The sequence below is a fragment of the Sapajus apella genome, unplaced genomic scaffold, assembly GCF_009761245.1.
Source record: "Sapajus apella isolate SASKATOON/1434 unplaced genomic scaffold, GSC_monkey_1.0 scaffold35, whole genome shotgun sequence".
NCBI lineage: Eukaryota > Metazoa > Chordata > Mammalia > Primates > Cebidae > Sapajus > Sapajus apella.
The window spans coordinates 20,303,836-20,319,871 of record NW_022436975.1 but is presented as its reverse complement, the minus strand read 5'-3'; the positions used below and the strand labels follow the sequence as shown (position 1 = coordinate 20,319,871).

Below are 16,036 nucleotides of genomic sequence, written 5' to 3'. Positions count from 1 at the left end.
TAGGGAACCAAGATGACATTGGATCCCCATAGGCACTGTTAACAGTACAGCTCCACCACTGGGGTCCTTGAAGTGAGAATCTTGGGCCAGGTGTGGTGGCTCACATCTGGTAATCCCAGCACTTTGGGAGGCCAAGGTGGGCAGATCACCTGAAGCCAGGAGTTCAAGACCAGCCTGGCCAACACGGTGAAATGCCGTCTCTAGTAAAAATACAAAAATTAGCCGGGTGTGATGGCGTGCACCAATAGTCCAAGCTACTTGGGAGGCTTAGGCAGGAGAATCACTTTAACCTGGGAGGCAGGTGTTGCAGTGAGCCAAGATTGCACCACCGCACTCCAGCCTGAGCGACAGATGAGACTCTGTCTCAAATAAAACAAAACAAAACAAAAAGTGGGAATCTGGCTTCAAGAAGCTCAGTGAAGAGAAGATTCTGAGACAATGCTTGTCCAACTTTGAAAATCACCTGAAGGGCATATTAAGCCCCAGAATCCTGTACCCACCCCAAGATACAGGTTCAGTAAGTCCAGGATGCAGCCTGAGAATTTGTGTTTCTACCAAACTCTGAGTGAAGCTGAAGCTGCCTCTCAGTGAATCTCACCTGGAGAAGTCTTCTGGGTTGGTCGCAGAATCAGAGAAGCCTAGAGCTGGAAGAGACTAGTGGGTGCCTCATTTTGAGTGATCTAAGTGGCTTAGACCACTGCCAAGACTATAAGGTATACTGTAGACAGGAAAAAGAAACATTGATTTTCTACTTACTCTCAGCCAGGTTCTCTTCTAAGTGCTTCACATGAGCAATTCATTTGATCCTGACAATAACCCTTTGTGGTGGGTGCTAGTAGCTATTATTCTTATATCACAGATAATGAAACTGAGGTACAGAAAGCTAAGTCATGATGTGCCTAGGGCCACACAGACCCTTGGTAGCAGAACCCAGAAGCAAATGCAGCCAGTCTGCCCAGAGACCATGCTCTTGAGTGCTGGCTGTGACACTGACATTTTCAAGATGAGAAACGGAATTGGTATCTGCTTGCGGTCGTGATAGGTCTGTCTTTCCACGGTCACATGTTTTGATTCTTCTCGCCTCTTAGAGGAGATATGGACTGACATTAACACCTGTCTCCTACCCTCCCCTCAGAGCTGAAATGGTCTCGGTGGCTCAGGCACTGATGAGGCATGAGTAGGCCGCAGATCTGTCTGTCTTTAGCTGCTGACGGCCACATTGGCGTTAATTGTTGCCTCTGATCTCTGTGGATTCTCTGGGTAGAGACAGATAACGGTGTGCAGGAATCTGAATCTCTTCACTCCACTGTGTTGGTGTGTACCAGTGAAGAAAGCATCGAGCATCTTTTTTATGGCTGTGCAATGATTAATGTCAGTCAATAACACTGCCTTACCCTGTATATATTCCCACTGTGATTGTGCCATTGATTTTTTATTGGTAAACCTTAGGAAAAACGATTCTGTAATAAAACTCATGGTTATTTATTCACAGCTGTTGAGAGCGGTGGACAGGACAATGTTCTGTCTGATAGGTGGAAGGGCTCGGGTTTGTTTTAAGCTAAAGCTCTTTACTTCCGTAAGTTTCAGGCCTTTGGTGCCTGAAATGCAAATGGTGCTGATTCTCAGTTATTAGAACAATTATTTCATAGGAACGATATGAATTATGGGGCCGAACACTCATAACCAGATTCACAAGGCAGGGCTGACAAGGATAAAATTGAGAGAGGAAAGACCCCTGGGCTTGAACATATTGGAAAACATTTGGATTTTGCCACAGATGAGCTTGAGCAAGTCATCTATCCTCTTTTGGTTTGCGTTTCTCATCTGTAAGACGGAGCTTATAACAGCACTCCCCACTCCCACTAGTTTACAAGATTGTCGCTGAGCAAATGGCATGATGCCCTCAAAGTACTTCCCTCAAGGAGTGTGGCAACGTGGCTGTCATTGCCCTATGTGCTCACCTCAACCCCATCACATTAAATTTTCTCCTGCCTCTTCCATCTTCTTCTCTGTAATCTACATCTGAAGTACAAAAGCTGGAGGAGAGAACAGAGGTTAACTTTGTTTTCTGTGCTTTAAGACTTAAAATGTTGATACCGTTTTTTAAATACAAATATCAGCCCTTCCCCTTTTTACACACACTGACTCCACACCCCAAGCAAAAAGCCCAGCTTCACGGTTGTTTTAAGTTGACCCATGGGGTGGGAGCCAGACACACAGGCTCTGAAGCAACCATGGTTATGTCTGTGTAGTTGGTGTACACGCACTGCTGACTGGACTGGCTTGATGAGAGGGAAGGTCTAGGCCACAGCTGAGTCCCAGGAATGCCAAGATACACTGTCCCACTGCCCCAGGTCCAAGTTGGGATGGAGAACATCTGTGATTGCTCCTGCAAGATGGGGGTGCTGTGACAGCCATCGGCTGTGGACCAGGATGCTGAAGAGGTCAGTGGTGGCTGGGAGAGGGGGAAGTGCCACCCTTCAGAAATCCATCAAGATCCACCATATTTGCAATTTTGGCACCATTAAAAATCAAGGCTCCAGGAATAGTGCTGGCTGGAGTATGTGATGAGGCTGTGGCTAGACAGAACCATAGTGAGGAATTTAAATCACTCTGTATATTCCAACTACTTGATTCCCAAAACATTTCATACAAAATGACTTCATATGAAAATCTTTTGTATGAAAAAGGATGGGAATAAATGTCCCACTTATTTGAATGACTTTGCTAAAATCACACAGAGTTTCTGAAGTACTTCACTGACATTTTAAAATTTTAAAACAAAGGTGGCCAGGCTCAGTGGCTCATGCCTGTAATCCCAGCATTTTGGGAGATCAAAGCGGGCTAATCACCTGAGGTCAGGAGTTCAAGACCAGCCTGACTCACATGGAGGAACCCCCATCTCTACTAAAAATACAAAATTAGCCAGGCATGGTGGGTGCATGCCTGTAATCCCAGCTACTCAGGAGGCTGAGACGGTAGAATTGCTTGAACCCGGGAGGCAGAGATTGCAGTGAGCTGAGATCCTGCCATTGCACTCCAGCCCGGGCAACAAGAGTGAAACTCCGTCTCAAAAAAATCCCAAAAAACCAAAAAACAAAACAACACAAAGCTTCACCTTTCCTGATACACATATCTTAAGAGTTTGAATATGCAACATTGTGCATTATTAAACATTAATTTTTTCATCAAGCTTGTTTGTCATGTCCAGAAAAACTTGCAGAGCCAGAAATTCAATAATAAATATTGTCATCCTCACTTATGGAAGTCCCAGGCATGTGAGATTCAGATATACCTGGCTTCCTAGAGAGACACTTCCTTGTGGATTGCAGCATTCATGGTTCGATGAGTGACTAAACAGGCAAACCCAGCTCTTACTTATTGTGTGGGGATGTTTGTCGATGTCATTCTTTTATGATGCAGTAAGGCTAATGCTTTAAATATTTAAGCCGTTTGTATTAAATACTTCCCTGCCATTTTCACATGCCAACAGTTATTTTCACAGTAAAGTATGAAACATGAAACAGTGATATTTCCTATATTAAAATGCCTGTATGATCCATTGAATATTCTAATTCTAAAAGCACACGCATATAAAAAATAACATAATTAAATGATATTTTTTTCTACCCAAACTATGGAATTGGTAAGAAAGAAACCAGATGTTATTTTAGCTAAAACCAAAGACGAAAAGCTAGTTGGAAGAAGAAGGAAAAAAAGAGAAGATAATACATTAGTCTGGAATGTTTACAGGTCACTAAGACTCATTATTTCCTCCTGGCCCCTCGGAAAGAGTACAAGGCCATTAAAAGCTACTTACAGGAATGGAAGCTCACATGCCTACAGGGCTACACAGATATGGCAGGGAAGTGAAGGCAGCCAGGTATGAGAAGAGTCAGAGGGCCTTTGTGTCTTCTCATTGTTTTGCCTTTGACAGAGACAGTTTATAGAACCTTTCCTGACTATAGCAAAAACAACAGTATGGGCACGATGATAAATGGCACCTGCACCTTGGTGTAAGTATTGAGGAACAGCAGAATAGTGGGGACCCCAATGTCTGAGAGCAGCTGCAACTCCTCTTCAAGCATCTAACTGATGACCGCTTCGTGGGAATGAAAGCCTTCATTCTTTTGAATTTTCGGGAAAAGTTAGAGTCTGATTTTTTATATGTAATATATATTTAAAAATCTGATTTTAAAATATTGGCTTACTTTTGAAAACTATGCTCATCAAACAACACATATCTGTGGGCTAGCTCTGTTCTGAATACCTTGTGTTCTGGCTTCTGCTTTAAAGAAGTAAAGTATCTCCATGTACTCATAGCTTCCCTCTACATATGATCTAAGAGAAACATCCAGTCAATGTTACTGAGACGTTAGTGTCAGGCCAATTTCCTAGGAATGCAAGAAATGCCATATTGAGTCACATCAATGGTCTAATCTGCTCAGCATTTTGTTTCTCAGAGTGGCACCAAGGGCCATTTGGGAAAGATTTAGAGCCCAATTTCTTTGATGCTAGTCTCAGAAAGTTAGAGGAGACCCTCAAACATGTTTTATTTTCTTCCTTCTGATTTATAAAATATTTCAAGTGTAGGGTATAACAGAATAAATAATGCATCTCCTAGCTTTAACAAAATTTAACATGATTATAATCCTTCGTATATATATGTATATTTTTAATTTAAAAATAAAATGTGAATGTACTGATGCTCTTGGTCATCACTCCTTCCCCAGTGGTAGCCATTATCCCGAACTTCCTGTTGATCATTTCCACGTGTGTTTACATAGCTTAAAACATTGTAAATCTGGCTGAGCGCAGTGGCTCATGCCTGTAATCCCAGCACTTTGGGAAGCCGAGGTGGGCAGATCACGAGGTCAGGAGTTTGAGATCATCCTGAACAACATGGTAAAACCCCGTCTCTACTAAAAAAAAAAAAAAAAATACAAAAATTAGCCGGGTGTGGTAGCGCATGCCTCTAATCCCAGCTACTCAGGAGGCTGACGCAGGAGAATCGCTTGAACCCTGGGAAACGAAGGTTGCAGTGAGCTGAGGCCACACCACTGAACTCCAGCCTAGGTGACAGGGTGAGACTCCTCACAAAAGAAAAGAAAAATTGTAAATCTTTCATCCATTATTCTAGCCTAAAAACCTGAAGTATTTACAGGTATAAGCACAATCTGACCAACTTCTTAAGTTGTGGGAAAAGCAAATTCAGAAGGAAGGAGACCCTGGTTAAGCCATTTAATCTTTCCACAGTCTGTTTTCTCCTGGGATGATGAATTTTGTCCTACCCACCCAACTTGAGTGAGATGGCAATATTCATTCACAATAATGTGAACAAAATGTTCTTTGGAAAAAGATGAAGTGTTATCCACATACAAGGTTCTAGCACTCTTATTAATGAATTCCTTATGTGTCTTATTCCCTTTACAGAGTAATTGTTTGTCCTGAAAACGAAGGGAAGGGCTCCTGCTCATAATGAACTAATGCTTTCCTCCCTGGTTTGATTTTATAAACTTTGATTACAGCCCTTCTCAGCCTTCATCTTTCTAGACAAAGAGATAGGATTGTTTTATACTTTCCCAATGAGAAAAGCATTCTATTAGAATTTTCACAATTGTTCTTCTAAGTCTTTTCTAAGTCTGTTATTTTCTTTTTGGAGGCACAGTAGCCAAAATTGCCTACAGCATTACAGGTGCAAAAAGGTTTGCATTAGGTGAAGATTTATTAAAGCACTTGGCAAAGAAAATTACACTGGAGCAAAAAACAAAACAAAACCCAACCTCATCAAAGCCACAATGAGATACCATTTCATGCCCATCAGGATGGCTACTATTAAAAACAAAACCAGAAAATAACAAGTGTGGGCATGGATGTGGAAAAATGATGACACTTGTGCACAGTTGGAGGGAATGTCACATGGGGAGTTGCTATGGAGAATAGTAAGGTGGTTCCTCAAAATAATAAAAATAAAATTATACAATCCAGCAATTCTACTTCCGGGTATAGCTCCAAAATAACTGAAAGCAAGGTCTCAAAGAGCTCTTTAGATACCCGTGTTCACAGCAGCATTCTTCACAATAGAAAAAAGGAGGAAGCAACTCAAGCTTCCAACAGTGGATGAATAGGTAAACAAAATGTGGTACATACCTACAATGAAATGTTTTTCAGAACTAAAAAGGAAGGACACTGATACAAGTTACAACATGGAGGGACCTTGAGGACATGATGGTAAGTAAAATAAGGCAGTCACAAAAAGACAAATACTGTATGATTTCACCCATATGAGGTACCTAGATTAGTCAAATTCACAGATACAGAAAGCAGAATGACAGCTGCCAGGATTGAGGGAGAGGAAAAGGGAGTTGTTGTTTAACGGGTATAGAGTTTTCCTTTTGTAACATGAAAAGAGTTCTGGAGATGGGTTGCATATCAATGTAAATTTGCTTAACAGCACTCAACTATACACTTAAAAATGGTTAAGATGGTAAAAAACAAGAGCAAAACAAAAAACATCCAAAATCTAGAGCAATAATGTTCAAGAAGGATTATGAGCAGATTACAGAAAAATGAGGAAAAGTCTCCATCAAGCGGGAACCACTACCAAGAGCATGACTTTTCTGCCAAGAAAGGAGGTTTTCTCTGGACTTCCAACGCACAGTTCACTGTGGTTCCTAGTCATTTTGTTTTTGCCAGTGGCCCATCTTTTGCTTCTGTTCTCTCTCTCCCAAAACGTAGAATATTATTAGGCATTTGCAGATGGTTTTTGGAAGGTTAAAGAGTTATCTCAATAACTTGGCTGTAGATGGCTGATTAATGGGAGGGATAGTGGTTTAAAGTGTAGCTGTGGAGACTCAGATCTAATACATGCCTGAGTTTCACAGTTTACTTGTTCACCACAAGCTACATGACTTCTCTAAGCCTCATTTTTCTCATACATAAATCGAAGAGAGAATAGTAACTACTTTGTAGAGTTACAGTGAAGGTCAAATGAGCTAGTAGTTCTTAGCATGCTGTCTGGCTAGAAAATCAAGGAAGGAGTTAAAGGTAAATATGTAGGAAACATCTAAGTGGACTGAGACTGGTCTACAACCTTTCACCATGATATTCACATGCCTCCAACAAAAGGCAATACTTAGTAACTTCTCAGAAAATATTTACTGAATGAATAAATGAACTATAGGACAAGACTGAAAATTTGAATTCTATTAAAAATAAAGTCCTTGAGCAATTCCTTAATATATTTTAAAGATAGTGCTGTAGAAGAGGTAGATCATGATGAATACTTATACTTATTTCTGGGAATTTTAGCTTGTTTAGAGCCTTATGGGTCTATTTCAAGTTAGTTTAGTGCCCACTATATTCCCAGGCACTAGGAGTGCAATATAAAACATACCCTTGCTCTTGGGTTGATTTCGGTCAAGGACAGGCATGGGAGGGCATGGTGGAATGAGCACCATGCTGGAGTCATGTTCTTGGGGTGCAAAGGGGAGTTCCATCCGTGCTGCTGGAGGGGAGGGTGGTTTGGGAACATTAAACCCATGACATGAACTGGGTTATGAGGAACAGGTAGGGTTTCTTCAGGTGGAGATAGAGGAAAAGGCGGAGGGGAGAAGATGTGCAAAGGCATGGATAGAGGTGAGGGTGCTGAGGCCACCAGACGCCTTTGGGGAGGTTGCAATTGTGCGTATGAAGCACAAGGTAAAAGTGGGGGAAAGGAAAACAGACTTAGGGAGGCGGGGGCTGCATGGCTCAGAACCCATTTGCCCGCAGAGGAGAGGGGCTTAATCCTCTTGGCAAAGGGTAGCCACAGAAGGGATTTAAGCAGAAAAGTGATCTGATCAGATAGATACTTGAAAGATAACTCTGGCAACGGGGTGAAGGGTGGGCAAGAGAGGCCAAGACTGGAGGAGACAGGAAGTCCAGGTAAGAAACCAGTGAGGAAAAAACTGGGAGAGATGAGGGGATTCAGAGGTCTCAGCTGTAGCAAAAGCGATGCACGGGTGAGATGTTAAGGAAGGTGAGTTCAGGTGTGAGATCAAGCAGAGGGCAAGTGTTTAACATTGCAATCCTCATGCAGAGACTGTGCTATTAACATAATAGGGACTAAACTAACTTGAAATGGACCCACAAGGCTCTAAAAAAGCTGAAATTACTTGCTCTGTAAGTGAATGAAAACATGTAAACCACCACTTACATACAAACTAACATCATATTGCTAAATACATACTCACGTACATGTGACACCTTTCATTTTGGTCTGTTGCCTGAAAATCAATACCCTTGTTAAACAAAAAAAGTGCATGGACTCCCCAAACTGGCTTCAATAATAATGACCTCTGCTGGCTTTGAGCTCATTTGCTTCCAGCTGAAGCCAAGGAATTAACTTTACTGGGATCCCACTTTCGGTTTCAAGTGGGAAACCAAAATCCCCTTCCATGGAGACCAAGTGCCAGCATGGAGAGTTTTATCCTAAAGAAGCTGAGCCGCAGGAGCCCAGCATGCTCTGCTAGAAGATTCGGCTCTCGGTCAGGTTGAACGTGATGGCTAAGCAAGCTGGGTGATCCCTGAGAGCAAGGAATTTGGGTTCAGGAAAGGAAATGAGCAGTGACAACTTGTAGGGGCAAGCTTTCCATCTGCCTTGCACTAGGTGCACTAGGAGAATTGGCCCTCGGCTTATGAACACGACCCAGGGCTGGGCCATTGAAGAAGTGAGAAAATAAGAAACCCAATCAGACGGTATAGAAGGTACGTTGGAATCACTAGGTTTTGGCAGGCGTCTGGGTGCTCTACAATTAACCCAGGCAAGCTAATTAAAAAAGCGTCATATCTAAGGTAGTAGTAGCCACAAGACATATAGAACACTGCAACTTTCAATTACCTAACAGTTTACTATAATGAACTGTGAATAGGTAATCCACTCTAATAATAATAACCATTGAAAATTCCTTTAGTATCAGTTTATATTCACATCCATTGCATAGAATTACAGTTACCTCCTCATACTCTTTGAAACAACGTTGCCCAAATATTTTTACATTTCTTAACTGAGGGTTTTCAGCCCTTTACTTCTACAGTCTTTGGTGCTGACCCTCTTCCTCCATTGTCCTACTCCCCCAGGCTCCTTCTCCGACCATTTCGAAAGCATAACACCAGAAAAATAATGCTGAAACACAGAACGAATGCTTTAGGATCAATACAAGTTCACTTCATAAACTAGGGCGTTGGTTAAGGTACAAATAATTAAGGGCAAAACCTCCAAATGTGGACTAAGTGTTACTGAGAAGCCTGAGACTCGATACATTATCTGAACAAAAGAGACTAACAAGTGAAGAGTTCAGTGTCTCACCCAGCTCCACATCTTGATCATCCGTAAGCACAAGAATAATGTTGGGTCGGATGTTTTTTCGTTCCTGCTGTATCCGTCCTCTGAACCTCGGGGATCTGACAGTCGAACAGAGGCTTCCCAGCAATTCTGTGCCCAGGACAGCCAAAACCAGAGCACAGCAAGAATACTTCATTGTATTTGGTCCAATGTTGTAAAACTGACAAAATATCTCCGTCTCCTGATTTCTGGAGTTCTGGGCAGTCAGAGAAAAACGGAGACGGTGAGACTAAAATGAAATCCAAACCCCAAGCACAGTTGCAGAAAAAGGGCTACAAATAAGTCAGTATTGGCACATAAGCTGGCAGAGACAGGGTTGCACATGAGTCAGAAATAGCAAACGCTCACAAGTGCTGGGTAGTTTTTTAAGCACTTGATTATTTTGCAAATTCACTTTTGTCCTTTATTCTCATTCCAACTTTTCCTATTTCAATTCATTGCCAAAATAGAATTTCCAACACAGAGCTCAAACGTAAAAGCTTTCTGACAAGAGCTAATACCTTGAATTAGGTATCCTGGTTGAATAATCAATTTCTATTCTCAGAGGTATTCAGAACATCTGCAGATAGGGTCCTGGAAGGGAGAGAAAAAAATACAAAGGAAATATCAGTCAACGATTTTAAAAACAGATTTTTGATCTGAAGTAGTCCCTTGCAACAGCATATTATATGTGTATATATTATATATTTTTTTTCTTCTGTGATCCAAAAGGGAGGAACAGAAGGAAACAAGTTTCAGAACTGCTAACAAATGACTCAAATGCTGTCTTCATTTCATAATCAGATCCATAAAAGGGTGGTAAGGTGTCGCCCTGCTCACACTCCAACAGTACTTTACATATCCCCAAAAGAGCTGACGATTAGGAAGAGCCAGCAGTGCCAGGGAAACCAGAGAGCATTGGGAAGGAGTGTTTGCATGTGGGGAGCAGATGGTGCAAGGGGCGCGTTGGGGAGTGCTGACTCACCTGCGTGTGATGCTGTGTACCTAGCAAGCAGAACGCAACACACATCTGTCATTTGTCCTCTGCATTATGTCATTCACTACCCAGGAGAGTCCTTTCTGCTGACAAAGATTTCATAGTAAGTGACTGGGACAATTTTTTCCAGCCTCTGAAAAGCTCCTCTCTGTCCCCCATCAGTCACCAGAAGGAAAAGGTGCTTCCACTGTGCAAGGCTGGGTCCTCTGTCCCACTAGTGTCCTCAGCTTGTGCCGGCACCTAAGTGGACAGAGCCTCCTCTCGACTGTCAATTATTAGGCTTATCGTTGACGAGACCGGTACGGCGGGGCTAGCATAGGGGTTTTGCTTTGCCACAGATCTTAAACCTGCAAAGCAAAATGATTGATTGGCCCCAAGCCTGAAGTTAGCGGCTACCCTTTCACATTAAAAAATAAATAAATAAAATCCAGAAGGCCGAGCTGCAAAATCTTTGCAAAGCTGCACAGAAGGACGCTTTTGAAAGGGTTGGAAGAATGCCCCTCTCACTTTGGAACACTAACCTGCTGAAAGCTTTTCTCTTGGAAAGATAGCAAAGGGCTCATTAAAAAAATAAAATCTTTCTCTCATATGTCATGAGGGAACCTCTTGATGGGAATTTAAGCTGTGCTAAAATTAATTAGATAGCAGTCTGTTTCATCAGCCACTCAGTCCCCATACACCTGAGAATCTGTATTTTTATCTGCAACATAAACTGGCATTGGATAAGTAGGCATAACTAATTAAGTGTAAGCATTGCATAGCAGGAGGAAAGGACTCCATCTCTCAACTTCATGCCCTTAATTCTGGAGGGTGACAGGGGGCACTGAAACAAGAATGAAGAAAGACTGGATACTGTTTACCCCTGCCATACACATTATTTTGTTTTACACAAACACACGCACGTATCCCTATTATTTTAAAGTTTATGAGCTGTTTTGTAAACAGCTCTAATGCTTTTCACTCTGCAGCCTGTAATTATACTACAAGAGAGAGAAATAGACAAGAAGAAATCGGTTTTTATACAAAACTCTAGTGTCTGCAGCCAGGCAGTCCTGACTACATTATTTGCCACAAACAAGCCAGCTCCAATTGATCCTGTAGCTCTGTAGAAGTCACTCATGTAAGATTTGGGGCTTTCTTCTTAAGAACTCAGGGCTATTCCACAGTGATTGCTGTGCATGCTGAACACTGAAAGCCTGCAATTATTCTGCACTCACAGTTTGGTTTCTGTGCATTTGTTTTAAATCGCTAGAAACCTGATATAGGCACGAAGGGACAGGAAAACTAAAGGAATAAAATGGCACACAGTGGCTTGTTCTCACAAAGCATGGGTCAGGCTAAATAGTTAAATACAGAAATTTCTTAGAGGTTGGTTCTTTAAGTAGCAGAACTTTGCTTACCTCGCAAAGCCTGCAGAGGTGTGTGAAGGGAGACTAAAGAGGGCCTTTTCATCACTATAGTGTGAACCAACCTCTGCTGACAGTAGCAACTTGGGAGGAACAGTCACAGCCTCACTGCATTGGACAGACAGTGGCATTTGAGCTTAACCAACCAGTGACACAAGAAACAGAAAGTTCTTGACAATTCAGATGCTGAAAGCTTTGTGGAACGCAGTCAACATTACTGGTAATTCTTTTCTTTATCGTACTTATTTGACTTCTTCCTTTAGGAAAAAGCAAATGAGCTTTAATGGTACTTTTGCATAAGCTACATCAAAAGTCTTTTTTTTTTTTTTGAGATGGAGTTTCACTCTTGTTACCCAGGCTGGAGTGCAATGGCGCGATCTCAGCTCACCGCAACCTCTGCCTCCTGGGTTCAAGCAATTCTCCTGCCTCAGCCTCCCGAGTAGCTGGGACTACAGGCGCGCGCCACCATGCCCAGCTAATTTTTGTATTTTTAGCAGAGATGGGGTTTCACCATGTTGACCAGGATGGTCTTGATCTCTTGACCTTGTGATCCACCCACCTCGGCCTCCCAAAGTGCTGGGATTACAGGCATGAGCCACCGCGCCCGGCCAAAAGTCATTTTCTAATATGGAAAAGGGAAAGTGGTTTATGAAGTGAGCTTTCCTTCTGGTGAATGAAAAGTGCATAAAAGGTCTCCATTTTTTTCTGCCACAGTTTATCTTATTTTTTTAACTAAAATTCTTATTTTTATTGACAATAATTGTATATATTTATGGGGTTCAATGTGATGTTTTGATATGTACATTGTGGAATGATTATATCAAGTGTATATCAAGATAGATTATGTGTCTATCTCCTCACATGCTTATCAGTTTTTTGTAGTGAGAACATTTAAGTATTCATTCTGTAAATGTGGCACATATACAGCATGGAATACTATGCAGCCATAAAAAATGATGAGTTCATGTCATTTGCAGGGACATGGATGAAGCTGGAAACCATCATTCTCAGCAAACTGACACAAGAGCAGAAAACCAAACACCACATGTTCTCATTCATAAGTGAGTGTTGAACAATGAGAACACATGGACACAAGGAAGGAAACATCACACACCGGGACCTGTAAGGGAGTGGGGGGATAGGGGAAGGATAGGAGGGGGTGGGGGTTAGGGGAGGGATAGCATTAGGAGGAATACTTAATGTAGATGATGGGGTGATGGATGCCACCATGGCACATGTATGCCTATGTAACAAACCTGCATATTCTGTACATATACCCTAGAACTTAAAGCACAATAAAAAAAGAATCTATTCTCCTAGCATTTTTGAAACATACAATTAATTCATTGTTATTAACTGTGGTCACCTTGCTGGGCAACAGACCTTGAAAGCCTATTCCTCCTTTCTCACTGGAACTTTGGACCCTTTGGTCAGCTTCTCCCCACCACCACCAACAGCTTGTTATCAATTCAGGGAATTCATACCTACAAGGATATACATTAAGTGGTCAGGAAAATGGAATCTTTTGACTAGTCTGACCAGCAAGAGTCCTCTCTCTCTTTTATCTCACCTTCCTTCACTAAAACACACCCCACTCTAGAAGCACTGCACACAGACAATTTTTTTGATTCAAAAATGACCTTTTAAAGCCGGTCATCCTCTTACCGCCTGGTTTCCAGCTCCAGAAGGAAAAGGAAAAATGTAAAAAAGTCCTGAGGGACAAAAATGCAGAGCTTGACAGAAGAGACAAGGATGAAGGTTTGAATTGGATACTTTGTGATAGACAACAAGAGTCCTCGCAGACTAACAATTTGTCTTGAGAAAGTAGAAAATGAAAGTAATGTCGAAAGGCTTTTCTCACACGTGCAGGGTGAGTTTGAAGAACAGTGTTGTATTCTTCACCAGTGAAGACCAGAATATAAGTTGCTTTTACTCCAAGTCATAAAATGAAAACAGCAGTTCTAGTTATGGTCAATTGGTGTGGAAAGTTTATAGGACTTTGTTTAGGGAGGTCAAGCCAAACTATAAAAGTGGCATTAAATGTTTCAAATCACATGTTAAAAAAAAAAAAAAAAGACTGAAAAGATGTCCAGCCAACTGGATAGAATGTTTAGGTCACATATGCTTGTCCTGCAATACTCCAATCTAAATTGAAACCCTTGTTGCTCCCATAGGTTTAAGGGGACCTCTGTCTTCCCGAGTCCCCACTTTGGCAGCTGGTTCCAGGTCTCTAGAGGGGATGGTAGCCAATACATCAAAAGCACCCCGCTTTTGTCCATACAGCAATGTCCAAAGTATAGTTTGGGACATTTGGGGACTCTATGACCCTTTCGGGAGGTTCATGAGGCCAGAACTACTTTGATAAGAATACTGCCCCATTATTTGCTTTCTTCAATATGCTGAGGTTTCTACAGATGGCATAAGAGCAGTGGTAGGTAGAACTGCTTTCTGCTTTTGTCTTAGCACGAATGATAAAAGTTTACATGCAGTAAAACAAAACAAAAAACAGCTTCACTGAAGATGAAGCAGGAAAATCACTCATTTTATTAAATCTTGACCTTGAATACACATCTTTTCTTTTCACTGTTCTGTATTCTGAGATAGGAGATTGACACAAAGTCCCTTGCTGGCTCGGGGAGTATGATGGGTGTCTTGAGGAAACGCATACGGTGGCCGAGCTGCAATCTAAAGTGGCTTAAAAAAAAAAAAAGAAACTCGACTTTTACTTAAAAGAATTTTTTGGTCTTAGATGTTTGGCAGACATTTTCTCAAATAATGAATGAAATAAATCTTTCATTTCAAGGGAAACAATTGACAGTGTTTGTTACCTCCCTTCTCAGGGAGGAAGAAAATAGATGGAGTTGAGAGTGAGAAGGATGAAGTGATAAATGTGCCTTTGAGACTTTGCCTCTTAAAAGCAGGGGCTAAAGCCATATAAAAACAAGCTTCCCAAGGGCATTTTAGAGAATGCATAAAGTCCAAATTAAACTTTGTCCAGCTTCTTTCAGATAAAATTAATGACAAAGGAAACCAAAGCGATCTGGATATTATGAAAACCACCTAAAGAACTCAATATTCCTGAAGCATATGTTACAAAGTGTCTAAAGGGCCTAATAATGGTCATTGGTGACCAATCATGGTCCAAATGGTCAGTGGATTCAATGGTGGCAAGAGAACGAAAACAAAGAGATAACTGGATTTCCAAAAGAAGAGGCATGGGAAACTCCAGTTAGAGTGGGTTTGCATAAAATACTATGCAGCCATAAAAAGGAACGAGATCATGTCCTTTGCAGGGACATGGATGAACTTGGAAACCATTATCCTCAGCAAACTAACATAGGAACAGAAAACCAAACAGCACATGTTCTCACTTATAAGTGGGCGGTGAATGATGAGAACACACACATGGACACATGGTAGGGGAAGAAACGGCACACACTGGGGGGGGTCTGTCAGTGGGGCGGGGTTAGCGTGTGGGGAGGGAGAGTATCAGGAAGAACAGCTAATGGATGCTGGGCTTAATACCTAGGTGGTGAGATGACCTGTGCAGCAAACCACCATGGCACACGTTTACCTATGTGACAAACCTGCACATCCTGCACATGTACCCCTGGACTTAAAATAAAAGTTGGCAAAAAAAACGTGGGTTTCATGGAAGGACAGCAATATTGCTAAAAAGGACTAGAATGTGGTCTTTGCATCTTAGTTACATCTTAAAATACATGGCTGATTACATTAAATTTCATTAAATTTGACTTTGGTTTTATATATTTATAGCTATTTTATTATTTGTGTTGAAGTACCTTGAGATATTGCATTAGTCATCAGAAATAGTTTGTTGCAATAACAAAGAAATTCCAAATGTGATAAAAACAGCATATTTGTCATTCATATTACAAGTCACACACAGGATGCAGAGAGCTCTGCTCCGCCTAGTCATGGATGGATGCACACTGATGGGGACAGTGTTGTCTTGTTGCTGCAATAACTAGACCAAGAGGCAAGGAAAGAATAAGCTCAAGAATTTTGCAGGAGCTTTTATGGGCTTCAACCTGGAAGTGACCCAGTTCACTTCTAACATTTCATTGGATGTGACTAGTCATGTGGCCCTGCTCAATTGCAAGGAGTTTGGAAAATTTGGCGGACCCAAGTGTTTGCTGAGCACTAATGTCTATGCCACAAGCATAGTGTTTCATCAGTACTTTATATCTTTCTCTTTACATACACACACACACGTGCGTATGCCCACACACTTAAGATACGTGTATA

At 41.6% G+C, this 16,036-nt stretch overlaps 1 protein-coding gene across 5 annotated transcripts in view; it reads right to left on the bottom strand.

Annotated features, from left to right (window-relative positions):
• SULF1 (sulfatase 1) overlaps positions 1–16,036 on the bottom strand; it is a 191,370-nt gene that overhangs the window by 81,491 nt on the left and 93,843 nt on the right. For 4 of the 5 annotated variants that reach the window (XM_032296296.1, XM_032296293.1, XM_032296292.1 and 1 more), the window contains exons 3-4: positions 9,886–9,958; positions 9,350–9,581 (exon numbers count right to left, since the gene is read on the bottom strand). In XM_032296296.1, the coding sequence (XP_032152187.1) occupies positions 9,350–9,521 (172 nt within the window). In that variant the 5' untranslated portion in view covers positions 9,522–9,581; positions 9,886–9,958. Of the gene's footprint in view, positions 1–9,349; positions 9,582–9,885; positions 9,959–11,761; positions 11,968–16,036 lie in introns of those variants that run through there. The other variant, XM_032296294.1, reaches the window with a different exon arrangement.